This window comes from Oryzias melastigma, linkage group LG8 (assembly GCF_002922805.2).
Source record: "Oryzias melastigma strain HK-1 linkage group LG8, ASM292280v2, whole genome shotgun sequence".
Classification (NCBI taxonomy): Eukaryota; Metazoa; Chordata; class Actinopteri; order Beloniformes; family Adrianichthyidae; genus Oryzias; species Oryzias melastigma.
Window position 1 is genome coordinate 9143531 of NC_050519.1, and position 13951 is coordinate 9157481.

General features: G+C 38.6%; 1 protein-coding gene and 1 long non-coding RNA gene across 2 annotated transcripts in view; one reads left to right on the forward strand and one right to left on the reverse strand.

Annotated features, from left to right (window-relative positions):
• Window positions 1–7030, reverse strand: part of olfm2a (olfactomedin 2a) — a 43956-nt gene extending 36926 nt beyond the window's left edge. Inside the window, exon 1 of the mRNA XM_024271829.2 lies at window positions 6498–7030. Within this exon, the coding sequence (XP_024127597.1) occupies window positions 6498–6554 (57 nt within the window). The 5' untranslated portion in view covers window positions 6555–7030. The remainder of the gene's footprint in view (window positions 1–6497) is intronic.
• The window catches only part of LOC112146148, an 18046-nt gene extending 8862 nt beyond the window's left edge, over window positions 1–9184 (forward strand). The window contains exon 3 of the long non-coding RNA XR_002919218.2: window positions 8600–9184. This is a non-coding gene — a long non-coding RNA (uncharacterized LOC112146148). The remainder of the gene's footprint in view (window positions 1–8599) is intronic.
• Window positions 9185–13951: the final 4767 nt, after the last annotated feature.

A 13951-nucleotide genomic window follows, 5' to 3' on the forward strand; every position in this document is an offset into this window, starting at 1 on the left:
AAAAACTCTGCAAGATAGCATCAGAAAAGAAGAAAATTCTTTAGAGTGGTGGCAAAAATAGTGACGTTCCACCTTACAAAGAGTTTGACAGCTAAGCTCCATCTGTCTGTGCAATCCTACACCTAAACGGCTGCAGATTTATAACTTTCAACTGCTGTCATGAAAGTAGTTTTCTGCAAAAACAAGAATCTTTTTACTACCAAACTGTAAACATGTTTGCATGTGATTTAAAGTTGAGTATTTTAAAAATAAATGTCTGCAGGAATTAAATCACTTTTAGACCGACTTCAAAGTGATTTTTTTTTCTTTTTTAAAGAACTGTGCTTGTTAGCACTCCTTCATTGGCTTTGCCTTCACTTTGCAACTAAATGTCAAATCAACATTGTATGTTTGGAGTTCAACAATTATGAAACGAAGCAACATTCGTCAGAGCTGTTTGGTGAGACTGTTATCTAGTGAGTCATTTGTTTATGTTTCTAGGAAGCTAAAAATGGTGTTGCCTTTCGTTGCACATAGAAAAATAAGGAAAATTAAGACCATCTTTTTTATGGGCATTAGAGCCTAGTTTCCACTAATCGGTCTGGCATTTTGAGCATTTCCATTATAAAATGGACCCATTAAACCAGGAGTGTCAAACTATAGGCCATGTTTTCCAACCAGCCTGCTGTTGAAGCTCCTTATTGGCTAAACACACCTGATCCAGGTAATAATGCAGCAAATAAGGCAGGATTTCTGGAGAACCAGCAGGACACTGGCCTGGAGTTTAACATCTGTGCATTCAACAGTACTGAACCAAACCTCTTGGGTCCATTGAAAAGTGAAACGTAACGGTTGGGGCGGAGCTGCTATGGCCACCCATTGATTGCCAGAAAATAATGACGACATTGAAAAGCACCAATGTAGTGCTCATTTAAGCCAGGGGTCCCCAAACTTTTTCTTGTGAGTGTCACATAACTTTTTTCTTCACTGATGCGGGTCCAAGGTTAATTTGGAGGCTAATAGAAGTTTTCTGATAGCAGTTCCAACTGCAATTAGTGCTAACAGCGTTTTCTGTTAGCAGTTCTGTCTGCGACTGATGCTAACAGCTTTTTCTGTTTTGCTAACAGAAAACACTGCTGGCAAAACACTATTTTGCTAGCAATGTTAGCAAACAATCTCAAAGAACAAAAAAAAAAAAAAACACGAGTTTCTGAAAGTGTGTGGGGGGCCGAGCAAAATGTGGAGTTGTGTCAGATCTGCCCCGTCAGCCGTAGTTTGGGAACCCCTGATTTAAGCTAGTTTTTTTAAAGAATTTTTTTCATTCATCGTAGACCACGCACAATCTTCTTTCAAACAACATTAAATTTCTAATATACACAATGTATAAAATAATTCAATATAAAGACGAGCTGCTGGATGACCTCCAATGATGCTGCTTTTCTAGTCGTTGCACTACAATGATACGCTAGCGGTCTACACCACGCAAGCGCCATGAAAACAAACCGTTCTGTGGACGTGAGGCTTAGCTGAGTGGAAACACTCAGCAGAATTTCCTGGACTATACCATACCACCCAATCTGGACCGGACGGGACCAGAGGAAATGAGGCTTAAGATTTCAATGAGACTGCATACCTGACAGGCTTCTATACCTCACATTACCTCTGTTAACCAGTTAAACAGATACCGGTTGTAACAATTTTCCACAACTTTATATCAAAACCAAATCTCAACCCCCAAACCAACCTTTTAGCTCCTAGATGTTGTGTCAATGTGTACACAAATTTGTGTCCCCGCAAACACACGCACTAATACGGAAAAGCCTCAGATGATGAAGCAGGAGGCTACATGAAAGCACATCAGACATTAAAGACACGGGAACGAACGGCGGACAGCTCCCAGGCTCGAGAGCTCTCTGTTCTTCAGCCCTTTTCTTAAGCAGCATCTCTTTGATAAAACAAATCTCACAACAGTAGCTCAGACACACAATGCAGTATCATTATCGTGCACTTTTGCAAGCTCTAACCTAATCAGTCATGACACAAGCACATACTATTTCATCTCTGCAAGTAGCAGTGAATCACACATAATGCAAGCTCATTATCTGTGGCTGATTGTGAAGCGGCACCTTTGTATATTGATGGGGAGTGCATGAAGGTGGATGCCGGTTTTGTGTCTAATCAAACCCTGCCTGCTCACTTACTCACCCACATACTGTAGAGACAGACATGATTGCTTCTGATTGAGAGGTAACAAAAATTAGGCTACATGCATTTGTCTGTTATTTTATGTAACAGGGAAACAAAATATATTCACACAGATTCCCTATTATGGAGACAAATTCAAAATTGTAGTGATTGTAGCATGAAAAGCAAACACGCGTGAACGGCATACAGAGCGTGGAATGCTATTGTTCTACAAATGTGTGTCTCCTGCAGCTTGACCTTCTCGTTACATTGGCTTTTGTGGCCATGCAATGCAGATAATTCATACAACTCCTGGACGTGTGCAGCATGGCAAGGTGATTTTAATAGTTGTGTCTTTGGCTCGTACTGACAGATTTACAACCGTGCTCGTGCAGTTTTTCATTTGTCTAATTCTCTGGGTAGAGGTTAGGCTGCTGCTTGGCGGAACACAATCTGTCCGATCTGCCACCCTGTGTCTTTCCTCCGGGGAAACATCCACTGAGATCATCGTGTTGCAAAGTGTCCTTCCTGAATATTGTATACAACAGGAAAAAAATACTCATCACAACCAGAGGCTCAAAGTTTTTCAACCTGCTGTGATTTGTTGCATTACATTGTATATGATTTTTGGCAAACACAAAGCCCTTATGAGTAGTTTTATCCTACTCAAGGACTTTTTATTTATCATCCTGCTTCGCTCTAATTGAGCTGGCATGAGAAAAGGAGATTTTTGGCCAAAGGGTCACGGCCAGGGCACTGGACTATTCAAAGCTGTCTCAGCTGGATTTCAACCAAGCCAACTGTTTATTGCGAGGAGTTATGGCCTTCTTACATCTACAGATTATTGCATATGAAATGAATATCAGACGACAGTGTTGCATAACTTTGCCTGATTACGTCAAATCTAATGCATTTCCATTTAGTTAATAGCACAGTCAAAGATTTAAAAACATCCATTAAAGGTTATCATAGTAACAGAGAAAGTCTGCATATTTAAATTTGTGTAAATGTGACTGTAAATGTGCCACACGATGTTTTAAAGAACAACCTGATTTGATGCACTTGCTGATCAGCTATAAATCGACCTCAGCTGGCTGCGTTTCTGCTGCAATTATCTCACACATTCACAGGAAACAGCGCTTAACACGGCTCTAAATGGTAATCTTTTCTGCCTGATTGTTTATCATGATTCCTGGTGAGAAAAAAATTCTGGGAAATTGCTGGAAGAGTTCAGTCACTTGCAAACGCCGCATTCTGTCTGCCTCCTTTAGGATAACAGACAATTAGGTTTTCTCTCCCCGTGGCACTTGTTAAATCAGAGGAAGACAAAAGCAACTGTTCTCTTCCGTCACTCTTAACTGTACTTTTGAGTCTTTGAGGTCATATCTCCCTAAAACAACACAAGCATTTCCCTGCACTCTCGGGCTCCACTGGAGCACAACAACACCTTTTTTTAGCTTCAACACCAGAGCATGAATCTTTTAGGAACATGAAACATCTTTTTACCTGACAACTGAAAGACAATGACTCCTTGAACAACAGTATCTTAAAGCAGCAGCCTGGTTTTCAGTCTGATCGCAGAGGAACAAAAAATATCCATGAAATCACATTTAATTTAGTATGTAAATATAATATATATCCAGACAACAAATAAATTCAGAATTTCCTCTAATTTTTGTGGGATTATTTTTGCTCCTATTTCTAGTTTGATATATTTCTATAATCTAAAAGAGCTTTAATATTGTCTACTTCAACATAAATCTACTGGGAAACATTGCTCTTCATTTGTTTAGTGGAGTTGTTGGCAAGTATGAGTTTATTTAAAAGGTCATTTCAGTTAGCAGCATATAGAGGTAGATCTTATAGAATTACAATCTGCAAAGGGAATTTTCTTTGTTAGTGTCAAACCTCAATCATACAAGCAAAAAAGCGAAAGCAGAAGAAAGAACGAGGATAAACACATTATCTACTTAGATTCAGCATGTATATTTGCACTGGATTTTTTTTTTTTTTTTGTCAAAAAATTAGTACTGATTAATCAAATTTATAAAACAAATTTCTTAATGGGGAATCCCTTGAATTTGTTTGAAGCCAAAAACAATCTTTGGTTTATTTTTTATGAAAAACTTTATATTGTTTCAATGAAAGTTAAGCTTTTTTCAGACATTTTTTTTTCCCGAAACTAAACTGACTTTGAATATAAATGTAAAACATGAATTGATACTTTATTTGAATCTTGTTCCATTACAATTAGATATTTGTGAATCTTAATTGAATACATCTAATATTTTGCCATTGATACTTTGCTATTTATAACTTAATATATCCAAACAACAGTACCAAATAGTTTAATTTCTTTAGTTAACAGACATTGAATGATTTCCTGCATTAGCATGCACACGTGCATATTCACTTGTGTCAGAGTGTCCTGTCATGGATGGCTCAGCGAACACGCCAAAGCAACACATCTGTTCTGGGGTCAGCCAGGAACCCATCTGTATCTGTGGCACGAGAACCCCTGGGCTTTGTGGTTACTTAACGGATTCAACGTAGCAAAAAAGAGGAGTGCATCTGTCTCATTAAAGAGCTCTAAATAATTCACGGGGTTCAGTGCAAAAACGGCGACTGGTGGAAAAAAAATGTGGATCTTGCAGCTGATCATAGAGAGTGTTACTGAAGAAATCATCAATTCTTTATGTTTTTGCTGAGTCTTGGGGTGGAAGATGGGTGGCATCGTATTTTCTTTCAGACCCGTTGAATATTTCATATGAACACTTAAAACAAACTGCCCCCCAAGGCCAATTACTGTAGGAATTCACTGCAGCATAGGTCCAGATGTATAAATGTACGGTCTGAACTATTTTCTACATTTAACACAGAGTTGTAGAGAAGTTAGCTCTCTATTTTGCTTAATGGGTCAAACTTCGGGACTGAACTATGGTAAACTTTTCCATTTATTTCTAAAAAATAAACTAAATTGATTGTACAGTGGGGTCAACGACATGAAAACAAACTTTCAAGATTAGTTCCTAGAATAAAAACAGCTCGATATTAAAGGTCAATTCTTCTTCACTCATATATTGCATTTTTAGACAATAATTGGGCTTATTGACTTGATGAATTTGTTGAGAGAGCAGCCAAATCATATATAGAGATTTAATAAAGTTCCATATTGTGTGGCATTTTTGTGTAAAAATTAGATTTAATTCCAGGAAAACCATCTGCACACATCAATAAATAAAAAGGATAATAAATATTATGGCCATAGAAAACCTGATAAGTGAACACACGGGGGACCACTCTGTCTGTTTTTCATCTCTAATATTACTTTAATGTGAGATCAATCAGCATAAATACAACGCCGTTACATTGGTTTATAAGCCTTAAGGATTTTATTGCTGTTGTGATTTAAAGGGCCCCAGCCTGAGTGGCTTTTGCCAAATAGTGAGGAGCGGTGCAGAGAATTCACTCCAACAGCTGTTGTCCGCGCGCGCCGCTGTCCAAGGTGCTGCGCGTCCCGCCGCGTGGAGCTGAAGGTGCGAAACGGGCAGTTCCTGCAAATACCAGGCGTTTTGGAGGGAAGGATGGATGGAAGGGTGAAGGGGCTCACGCTTTCTAATCGGACATTAGTTATGCTCAACACCGCGCGCACGCAGAACAGCCAAACTCCTGCGAGTTCCAAAAAAACGCTCCTGCCTTCGCTGAAAGCTTTTCTGGGTCAAATTATTTACCGTCCTTCGCTTCAATTTGCGACTGTCACTTCAAAGCTCGTCATTTTGGGGCTTTTCTGGACTGTCGTGCACAGGAGCACGCCACACGTGCAGACACATCACACATCGGGAAGACTCACGCATTTAGTGGCACCAGTCTGGTACTCTGGGCTTCAAATACTCCGCGTTACTGTTCCCTGAAATACTATTCTGATGATTCCTCTCTCCTGCTGCATTCAGTCAAAGCATATTCATGATTCGGTTTGGTCATTTGAAATAATTTCATCCAAAATGAGGTGACCAAACGCATCCAGAAACATATTTTCCCTATAGGGGATATACTATTAATACAATCTGGTGAGCAAAAATGACAGTTTTTCATTAACCAAGTTCAAACATTTACTTTTCGCTCTGTGGTTCTGATCATTTTGCACCTTGAACTTTCTTTTACGCATCAATGTTTATCCACTTACGGCTACATGCTGAATGGAGATGCCTTTAAGACAACAATGTCTTTATTGGATGCTGCAGCAGGTTCTTAGCACTGACTTCTTTCATATAAAGAATTTCAGGCAAAACGATGAGTGGCTGTAACTTTCACTCTGGTCACATGCGCGCCCCTACCTCGCTGGGCATGCCAGCTAACATGACGAGCAGGAACATGGCACTGAAGAGATGCATTCTTGGAGGAATGGTCGCGCCCCAGCCGACACCAGGTCCAGCTGCTCTTCCCTCGCTCGTGTCCCTTTATTGGGGCGGATTCTTCAGACACAGAGGAGTTCCTTTAACGCTGTGTCGGCTGTGCGCCACCAACCTCATCACCGGGATTCAAGGCAGCCCTCCACAGCGGCTTCCAAAAAAAAAGCGTCCAGCCGCTCGTCTTGTGTACAAAACACGGGCTCTCAGCGGGTGGAAAAACTCCTTCGGATGCTGTAGTCGGCGAACAGGCAGCCGCCCCCTCTGTCCTGCACGGATAACTGCGACTGAGCGGGAGGAGCGCAGGAGAGGCGCAGAGGTTGGAGGGTGACAGCTGTGCTTGCAGGGTGCGGGCGCTAGGAGCAGCACGTCTGTGTGCACAGGCACACAAGTACCAGCCTTTGATGCAACCGAGCGCTGTGCGCGGATGCGCGTGCACGTTTGGGTGAGAGATGGAAAGAGAGATGGGTGGGGGGGGCATAAATGGGGAAGAAGAGACAGACATTACACTTAATGTATTTCTATTCATCCAGATAGATAGATAGATAGATAGATAGATAGATAGATAGATAGATAGATAGATAGATAGATAGATAGATAGATAGATAGAGAGATAGATGTTTTCCATGTTCACATTAATAATCTGAATTTGCTGATTTGTATTCAAACTCTTCTCATCGCTGTCAAACGTCTGACAAGAACATGTCAAAACGGAAATTCTCTGGGGTTTAGAGGAAGATTATTCTTGGCTTGATCTCAATGAAAATGATAAATGTTTCCAGGTTATTGAATAATGTCTTGGCATTCTGATCAGCAGCATTTATGTTTCTGATTATGTAATCCCAGATTAGTTTTGAAAATATCCAAGCTTTGTCTATGTGTCAATTTTTATCTAAAGAGGATGGTTTTTCCTAGTACAAATAACTTTACAATCTTATAAAACTTCAAACCGATTACAAAAACATGTTACCAGAAGGGTATTGCTTTACAAAAATACTAAATGAACAAATTAACTCTGCATTTGTCCTTAAAAGCCTCAGTTTGCATTTTTTTTAAAATATGTTTTCTTCAAGTTTTAATGCGAAATCAAAAAATTTCATCAGCTGTCTAACTTAATTTACAAGTAATGCAAGTTTTTTTTTTTTTTTTTTTTTACCACCAAATAAATCCAAGAGAATCTGGCTACAGAGAAAAAATATGGCGCCCGAAAATTAATAGCCTGAAGTCCCTCCCCCTGCCAGAGCCGGCTGCAAAAAATATATAGTTTTAAGGTTTCGACCCTTTTTTCCCATTTTGTCTCTTTTATCGACCCTTTTTGCCAATTCTTTTCTCCGTGACAGACTGTCACAGAGAAAAAATGGCCTTTAACATCTGGTAAAGCTGTATGATTAGCAGATTCATGGAGAAAAAAAAACAGTCGCAGTTTATTCACATTCAAAAGCGTAAAAGGTAATAGATCGGAAAAAATGTTGAAATATCATTTTGAAAAGGTTTCTTAAAGTTTAGGAATGTCCGCCTACGCAACCACATAAAGTTACGGTTTCAGCTTCCGGCCACAGATTGATTCTGGCGCCATCTTGCGTGTGAGCAGAGACCTCTCGATAAAACCGTTTTTGGAATGAAAATTGGAAACAAGATTGATATTTAATTAAACCATGTTGTATAATCTAACTAATTTGAGTTATTTAGTGATCCGTAGTTTTAAATATGACAATGAATCCTTATCTTAAGAATTGAAAAAGGCAAAAATACTCTGTTTTGAACCCAAATTTCCAAACCAATGCTTTTCATTGGTGTTTTATTCCCCTTTTTTTTTGCTCCTGTTTGCTTCACTTGTGTGCCAGCTCTCTCTACACCTGCCACTGCCCTCTGCGACATGAAAATTACATCTATCTATTTCCACAGCAGGAAAAGCCCAAGAGAGAAAGAATGAGGTGATCAGATCAGGGAGTGGCAATGCATGTGGAAAAAAGGGGGAAAACAAAAGGTTTCTGTGGTAAAACCTTTGAATTTTTTTCTTTTTTTGACAGAGTTCTTGTCGGTTGGTGTTCAGGGTGGATTGTGGTTTGTTCCAAGAACCATGCAGCCAACAGAGAGCACTAATCCTGCGATTGTGTTAAATGGGCATGCTCTAGATATACACCATAGACCTGTTCTCCTGTTTGCTAAAAGCAATCTTCTCTTTTATTTTTTGTCTTGATGACAGCAGAATAAATGGTATTGATGAAGAAGGGGGGGTGATTTTGTGGAAAATCTTAACAAAGCGTCACCCATTTGTCAAAGATGGAGCAATTTTCCCCTTTTATCCCAAAGTTGATGCAAGATTACTGGAGGAAAAAAGAAATAGAGCTGTAGAGCTAATATCTGTCCTCTGTGGGTTTTAGTTCTCTCCATTTCAGGTATCACACATGTGATTGCATTCATCAGACTTTAGTAAACAATAGTTTATCAGTCCACATCTTAACCTTGATATTGAAAGAAAATCTCAAATTATTTTTTGTTACTATATCCACTTATTATAATTACATGAATGTCTTTTTGTGTTAGCTGTTGACTTCTGAAAGATTTCTAGTCTCAGACTGTCTTGAAATGTTTTCATCATGCAACTTTCGTGTTTGTTTATATATATTTTCAATTTCCTATAAGCTGTTTTTTTTCCTTTTACTTACTGCAAATACCATTTACTAAAAAAATCCAAACACAGCTGTGTAGAAAAAGGCACTTATATTGAGCCAGCATTATTAAGTCAGCTATAAAATGGATTTTCCCATTTCCAGGACTTAATTTTTGTCAAAACAAAACAGAAAAAAGAGCAAACCAGAAAAAATGTAGAGTGCACCCAACTGTTTGAGAAAAGATGTGGAAAAAGGCTGCTTTGAGATGGTACTTAGAGTGACTCGGAGGGTTTATTTACACACTAAGAGACCAGATCGTAGATCAACATACGGACAGTTTAATTGGTTTTTGTGAAGTTAGAGGGCAGAAGTTACTCCATATATTGAACAAGCGCAGAGCTCATGGTTGTGTGAAAATATTGCAGCTGATACTGCAGAGTTATTATGAATTGGAAGGAAAGAACCATATGCTTCCTGATAGTATCCAGAGGGCTGGGTCTAGATCAATTTTTTCAGGGTATTTTTTTGGAATAGAAGCTTACTGAGTACCAAGTCCTCGGCTTACGACATGAGAAATCAATAACCATAGGGAGTTTCCTGCACACTAAGACACCACAACATGTCACTGTGGCACAAAAACGTGAAGTGTCAGCTTTGACACGTTTGCACTAACAAAAAAAAGCCTTGTGTTTTCTTACTTTGCACATGTCACACTCATGCACCTTCAATGAATGTTTAATCAATTTGGACCAGCATAAACAACAATAAAACCCTTACTCAGCATTTCCAAATGCAGACTGTGTATGCATGCAAATAAGCTCCCACTCACAGTCACCTATTGAGCTTTGTATTAGAACATGCTCAATTTAATGATTTTACCGTTTTTTAGCCATCTGGTTATTATAAATATATATTTGTAATAGTTAAATATTTACGTATGTCTTAAAATTTTCTTGAAAGAAAGGAAACCACAATAGTTTATCTGGTAAATATCTACTGCAGAACTGTGGATGTTATGCTTAACCATTTTCTGGGTTAGGAGCAGTCTGCTGTTTCTTCAGAAAATCTCTCAAAAGTGTGAAGCCTTCAATGGCAGCGGAATATCGAACTAAGCATGGCTTTTCACACCCCGTCGTGGGCTGCAAAGAATTGCTACCTGCACAGGATGAAGGCACCCGGGACAAGGACAACTCAGAGTCAGCTGGGGACTTCTGAGGAGAAGGCCCCCGCTATGCTCCACATCTGCTCTGTGTTATAATTCATCAATCATCATCTGAAGAAAAAGCATGAGCCTGAATTCAAATAAGCAGCCCCACTCCGCCGCACGTTCATAGGAACACGGAAAACGACGGGGTACACAAACTGACAGATTCATGGGAATGGTTTGCCAGGAGGCTCATCTTCTAAGTAAAGCCACATAGGATACCCCCCCCCCCCCAAAAAAAAAAGACACACACACATGCATTAGATCACAACTGCCTGTCCTTTTCTTTTTTTGCTTTTCTGCTGGCGTGCATCCCTCTGTTCCACTCCTCTTTTTTTGCTCCCAGAACGAGCAATGTTAAGATGCTCCCTGAGTTGTACTCCGTAGCCCGTGTTAGTGCTTAATTGGATGAAAAGATGATGCATAATGCGAGAGGAAAGAAACACAGGGGGAACCAAAGTCTATGTCGCCTGCAGCAACAGAAACCAGCAGCTATTTGTTGTTGACATTTTCCTCCACTGTTTTTTTTCTGCTCCATTGAAATTGTGGCATCTCCCTGTTTTTTTCATGTATTCCATTTTTTCCACTCTCAATGAAGCCTGTCTGTGCTGCAAAGCTCCCAAGCATCACAAGATTTCACTCTCCACTGCCACACTCTCGAGGGTTGGTGCAAACTTGTGTGCGCGAGCACGCGTGTTGGTGTGTGCTGCCTGTGCACAGCGGTGCAGCGGCCTCTGAAGCGGCGTGGAAGGAAAGCTTTGATGTGGGTCTATCTAAAAAGAGCACAGTCAGGTTGTCTCCATTAGGGACATCAAGGAAGATGTTTACTTTCATTTCAAATAACCTCCAGCACCAAGCTTACATCTTCACTTCCATCACAGTGAGGCACAAGCCCTGTTGAAATTCAGAAGCAACTAAAGATCCTAAAATCTAAATAGAATATTTGAGAAAGAAAATGGTTCATTTTTATTATTTTTGGACTGTAATATTCATCTAATTAATAATTTGAAAGGAGAAGGAAACAAAACATGACTTTATGAATCATTTTAAATACCCACTTCAATGAATGTTGTCTTTTCTGTGTTATTAACATGCTCTTGTAGCATTTTTCTCGTGATGGAGAGGAGAAAATCAACTTGAAATTTCATTTCTGAGTATTTCTTTATTCAAGTTGTTGTGAATCAGAAACAAGAAGAAGCTTGTAAATGTGTATGGAGGGATTTTTGTGCCATTATTCCAAATGCAATACTACGGAGCCCCTAAAGGGACCTCGAAAAAAAGAAAAGAAAAAAAAAAGAACAATTCTGGTTACTATCTGGTGCTCACCAGAGAGTAAACATTTTTTTTTTTTTATAAAAAAGTAAAAAACATAAAAGATAGTATCTGGTGCTCACCAGATACTATCTAGTGCTCACCAGACAGTAAGCAGATTTTTTTTTAACTTCAATTGTTAGTATTTATTTATTTTTTTTACTTTAATTGTTATTTTTTATTTTATTTTTTTTACTTTGATGTCCCTTTTTGGGCTCTATACAACATTGTCTATTTTGAGAGTAAAACCTTAAAAATTTTGTGCTCAAAAAATTATTTTGCTGTTGAAACTGAAAACTGCATTTAATTCTAAATCATGCGTTCAATCAAAACAATTTCCACCCATTTTCAATTCTTTCTCTTCTGCACTCAAAATAGAAGAGGGAACTGTGTCACACATGTGCCACAAAATCCAGCCAACCACAGACATCAACATGTCCAACATGTCCATGTCTGTGATTGGCTTTGCTTTGGCGCATGTGCGCTTGGAATACTGGCACAAAAATCCCTCCATAAATGTGATGTAAAAGCTACTACGGCAAGCCACAAGGTCCCTGCTGTGCTGCATCCACTAACAGATCAATAAATCCATGTACATCTTTGATTTTTATCATCTGAGCTGACAGCTGGCTCAGAATTATACAGCTGGACAGCTCCAATATTGCTAATCATGTTGTTGCCTTTTGTTGTGAGGAGCCATAAGCTACCAGGAAATAGTGTAAACAAAAGGGATGATGGCAACAGTTTCTGATGAACTTATGCTGCTCTGCAGAAACAACACTTTTTTAAAATTTTGGCTACAAACGGTATAAATATAATTAAAAGACCATTAGGAATATTTTTTAAATAAATCAAAATATGATTGGAGTGGACTTAAGGAAGTTGAAGCAAACATATTTCCCTGACGTATTCCCTTCTAAACTCAAAGTTTTTTTTATTTTGACAGTTACAAGCATTTACTGTATGTGTTAGATTGATATCTTCCAGCCTGTAGGTTGAGTCCTGCTGTGTTTCTATGATTTTTGGGGTAGCATTACATTCAAAACGAGGGACCGTGACAGAGATTGAAAAGGAGAGAGGACATGATAAAGAGCCAGACACTAGTGGGATAAAAGAATGGTTTTACATAATTAAGCAGATAGAAGTGATTACAGCGGCTTATCCACAGAGCACGAACTGCGCACATTCAGCCTCATTATGAAGTCAAAGACTCCAAACTGTCGCTGATGGCTTAATTACAGCTCCACAGTGGAACAAATGCTATAGCCATTACAGAAATTCAGAAACCTTTTCCTGAGCGCAGTAATAAGAGGTGCTGCTTTCTCCCTCTCCTGATGTTTGTTTTAGCTATCCCTTCATTCCAGCTGTAATCATGTTATGGCTCTTTCTTCTCCCACTGTTTTAAAACAACTTCTGTTACAAGTAACGCAGAGATAAACAGAAATAAGGTGGGGAGTCCATTTTTTCACAGTGAATCTGATACCTTTGACCATTGCTTTTGAACTCACAAGTGTTTCTTACAGGCTTCTCAATTCTTATAAATGTTGGATACGTCTCCTTTGGCCTCAACGGACACAGCTGGACAGTAGCTGAGTCTGAACTTTGCACTTCTAGGGCTAAGTGTTAAAAGTTGGGGTGTGGCAAGAGTCTGACGATACGATACGTATCACGATGCGCAGCTCACAATGCAATATGTATCATGATATGTCCCAAAACTGTACCTGGACATTTTTAAAAAAAATTTAATGACCTGAATATTTTTCATTGTAATAATAAGGTAAAATTAATTTCATCTAATGATCACAACATTAAGCACTGCAACTGCAAAAAGTTGCTTTTAACCAAATAAATTCATAGTGCTTTTCTTTTACTAAATTATGAAATATTTTTTCATGAAAGGAACAATCAACATTTGTTTCCACAATAAAATATTTTTCAACATAAGAAAAAAAGTGGAAAACAAAAGTAAAATGCTGAAGGACGCTAATAAATAGTTAATTAAATATTGCCATGTCGGCATTTTAATATTGCAATATCAATTTTTTTTCTACACCCCTAGTTTGAAGCAAGTTATATATGATGTACTTTATATAAATATTTACATTTACAGATAGATAAATGGATGGATGACTACATGCTAAACGTAATTTTTGTTTCAGAAAGGAGCTTTTTTTTCGCATTAACATGTTAAAAAGTCTAAATTTACACAAACAAATAATCAATGTGGTTTAAAAAACATTTGGTTCTTTTTT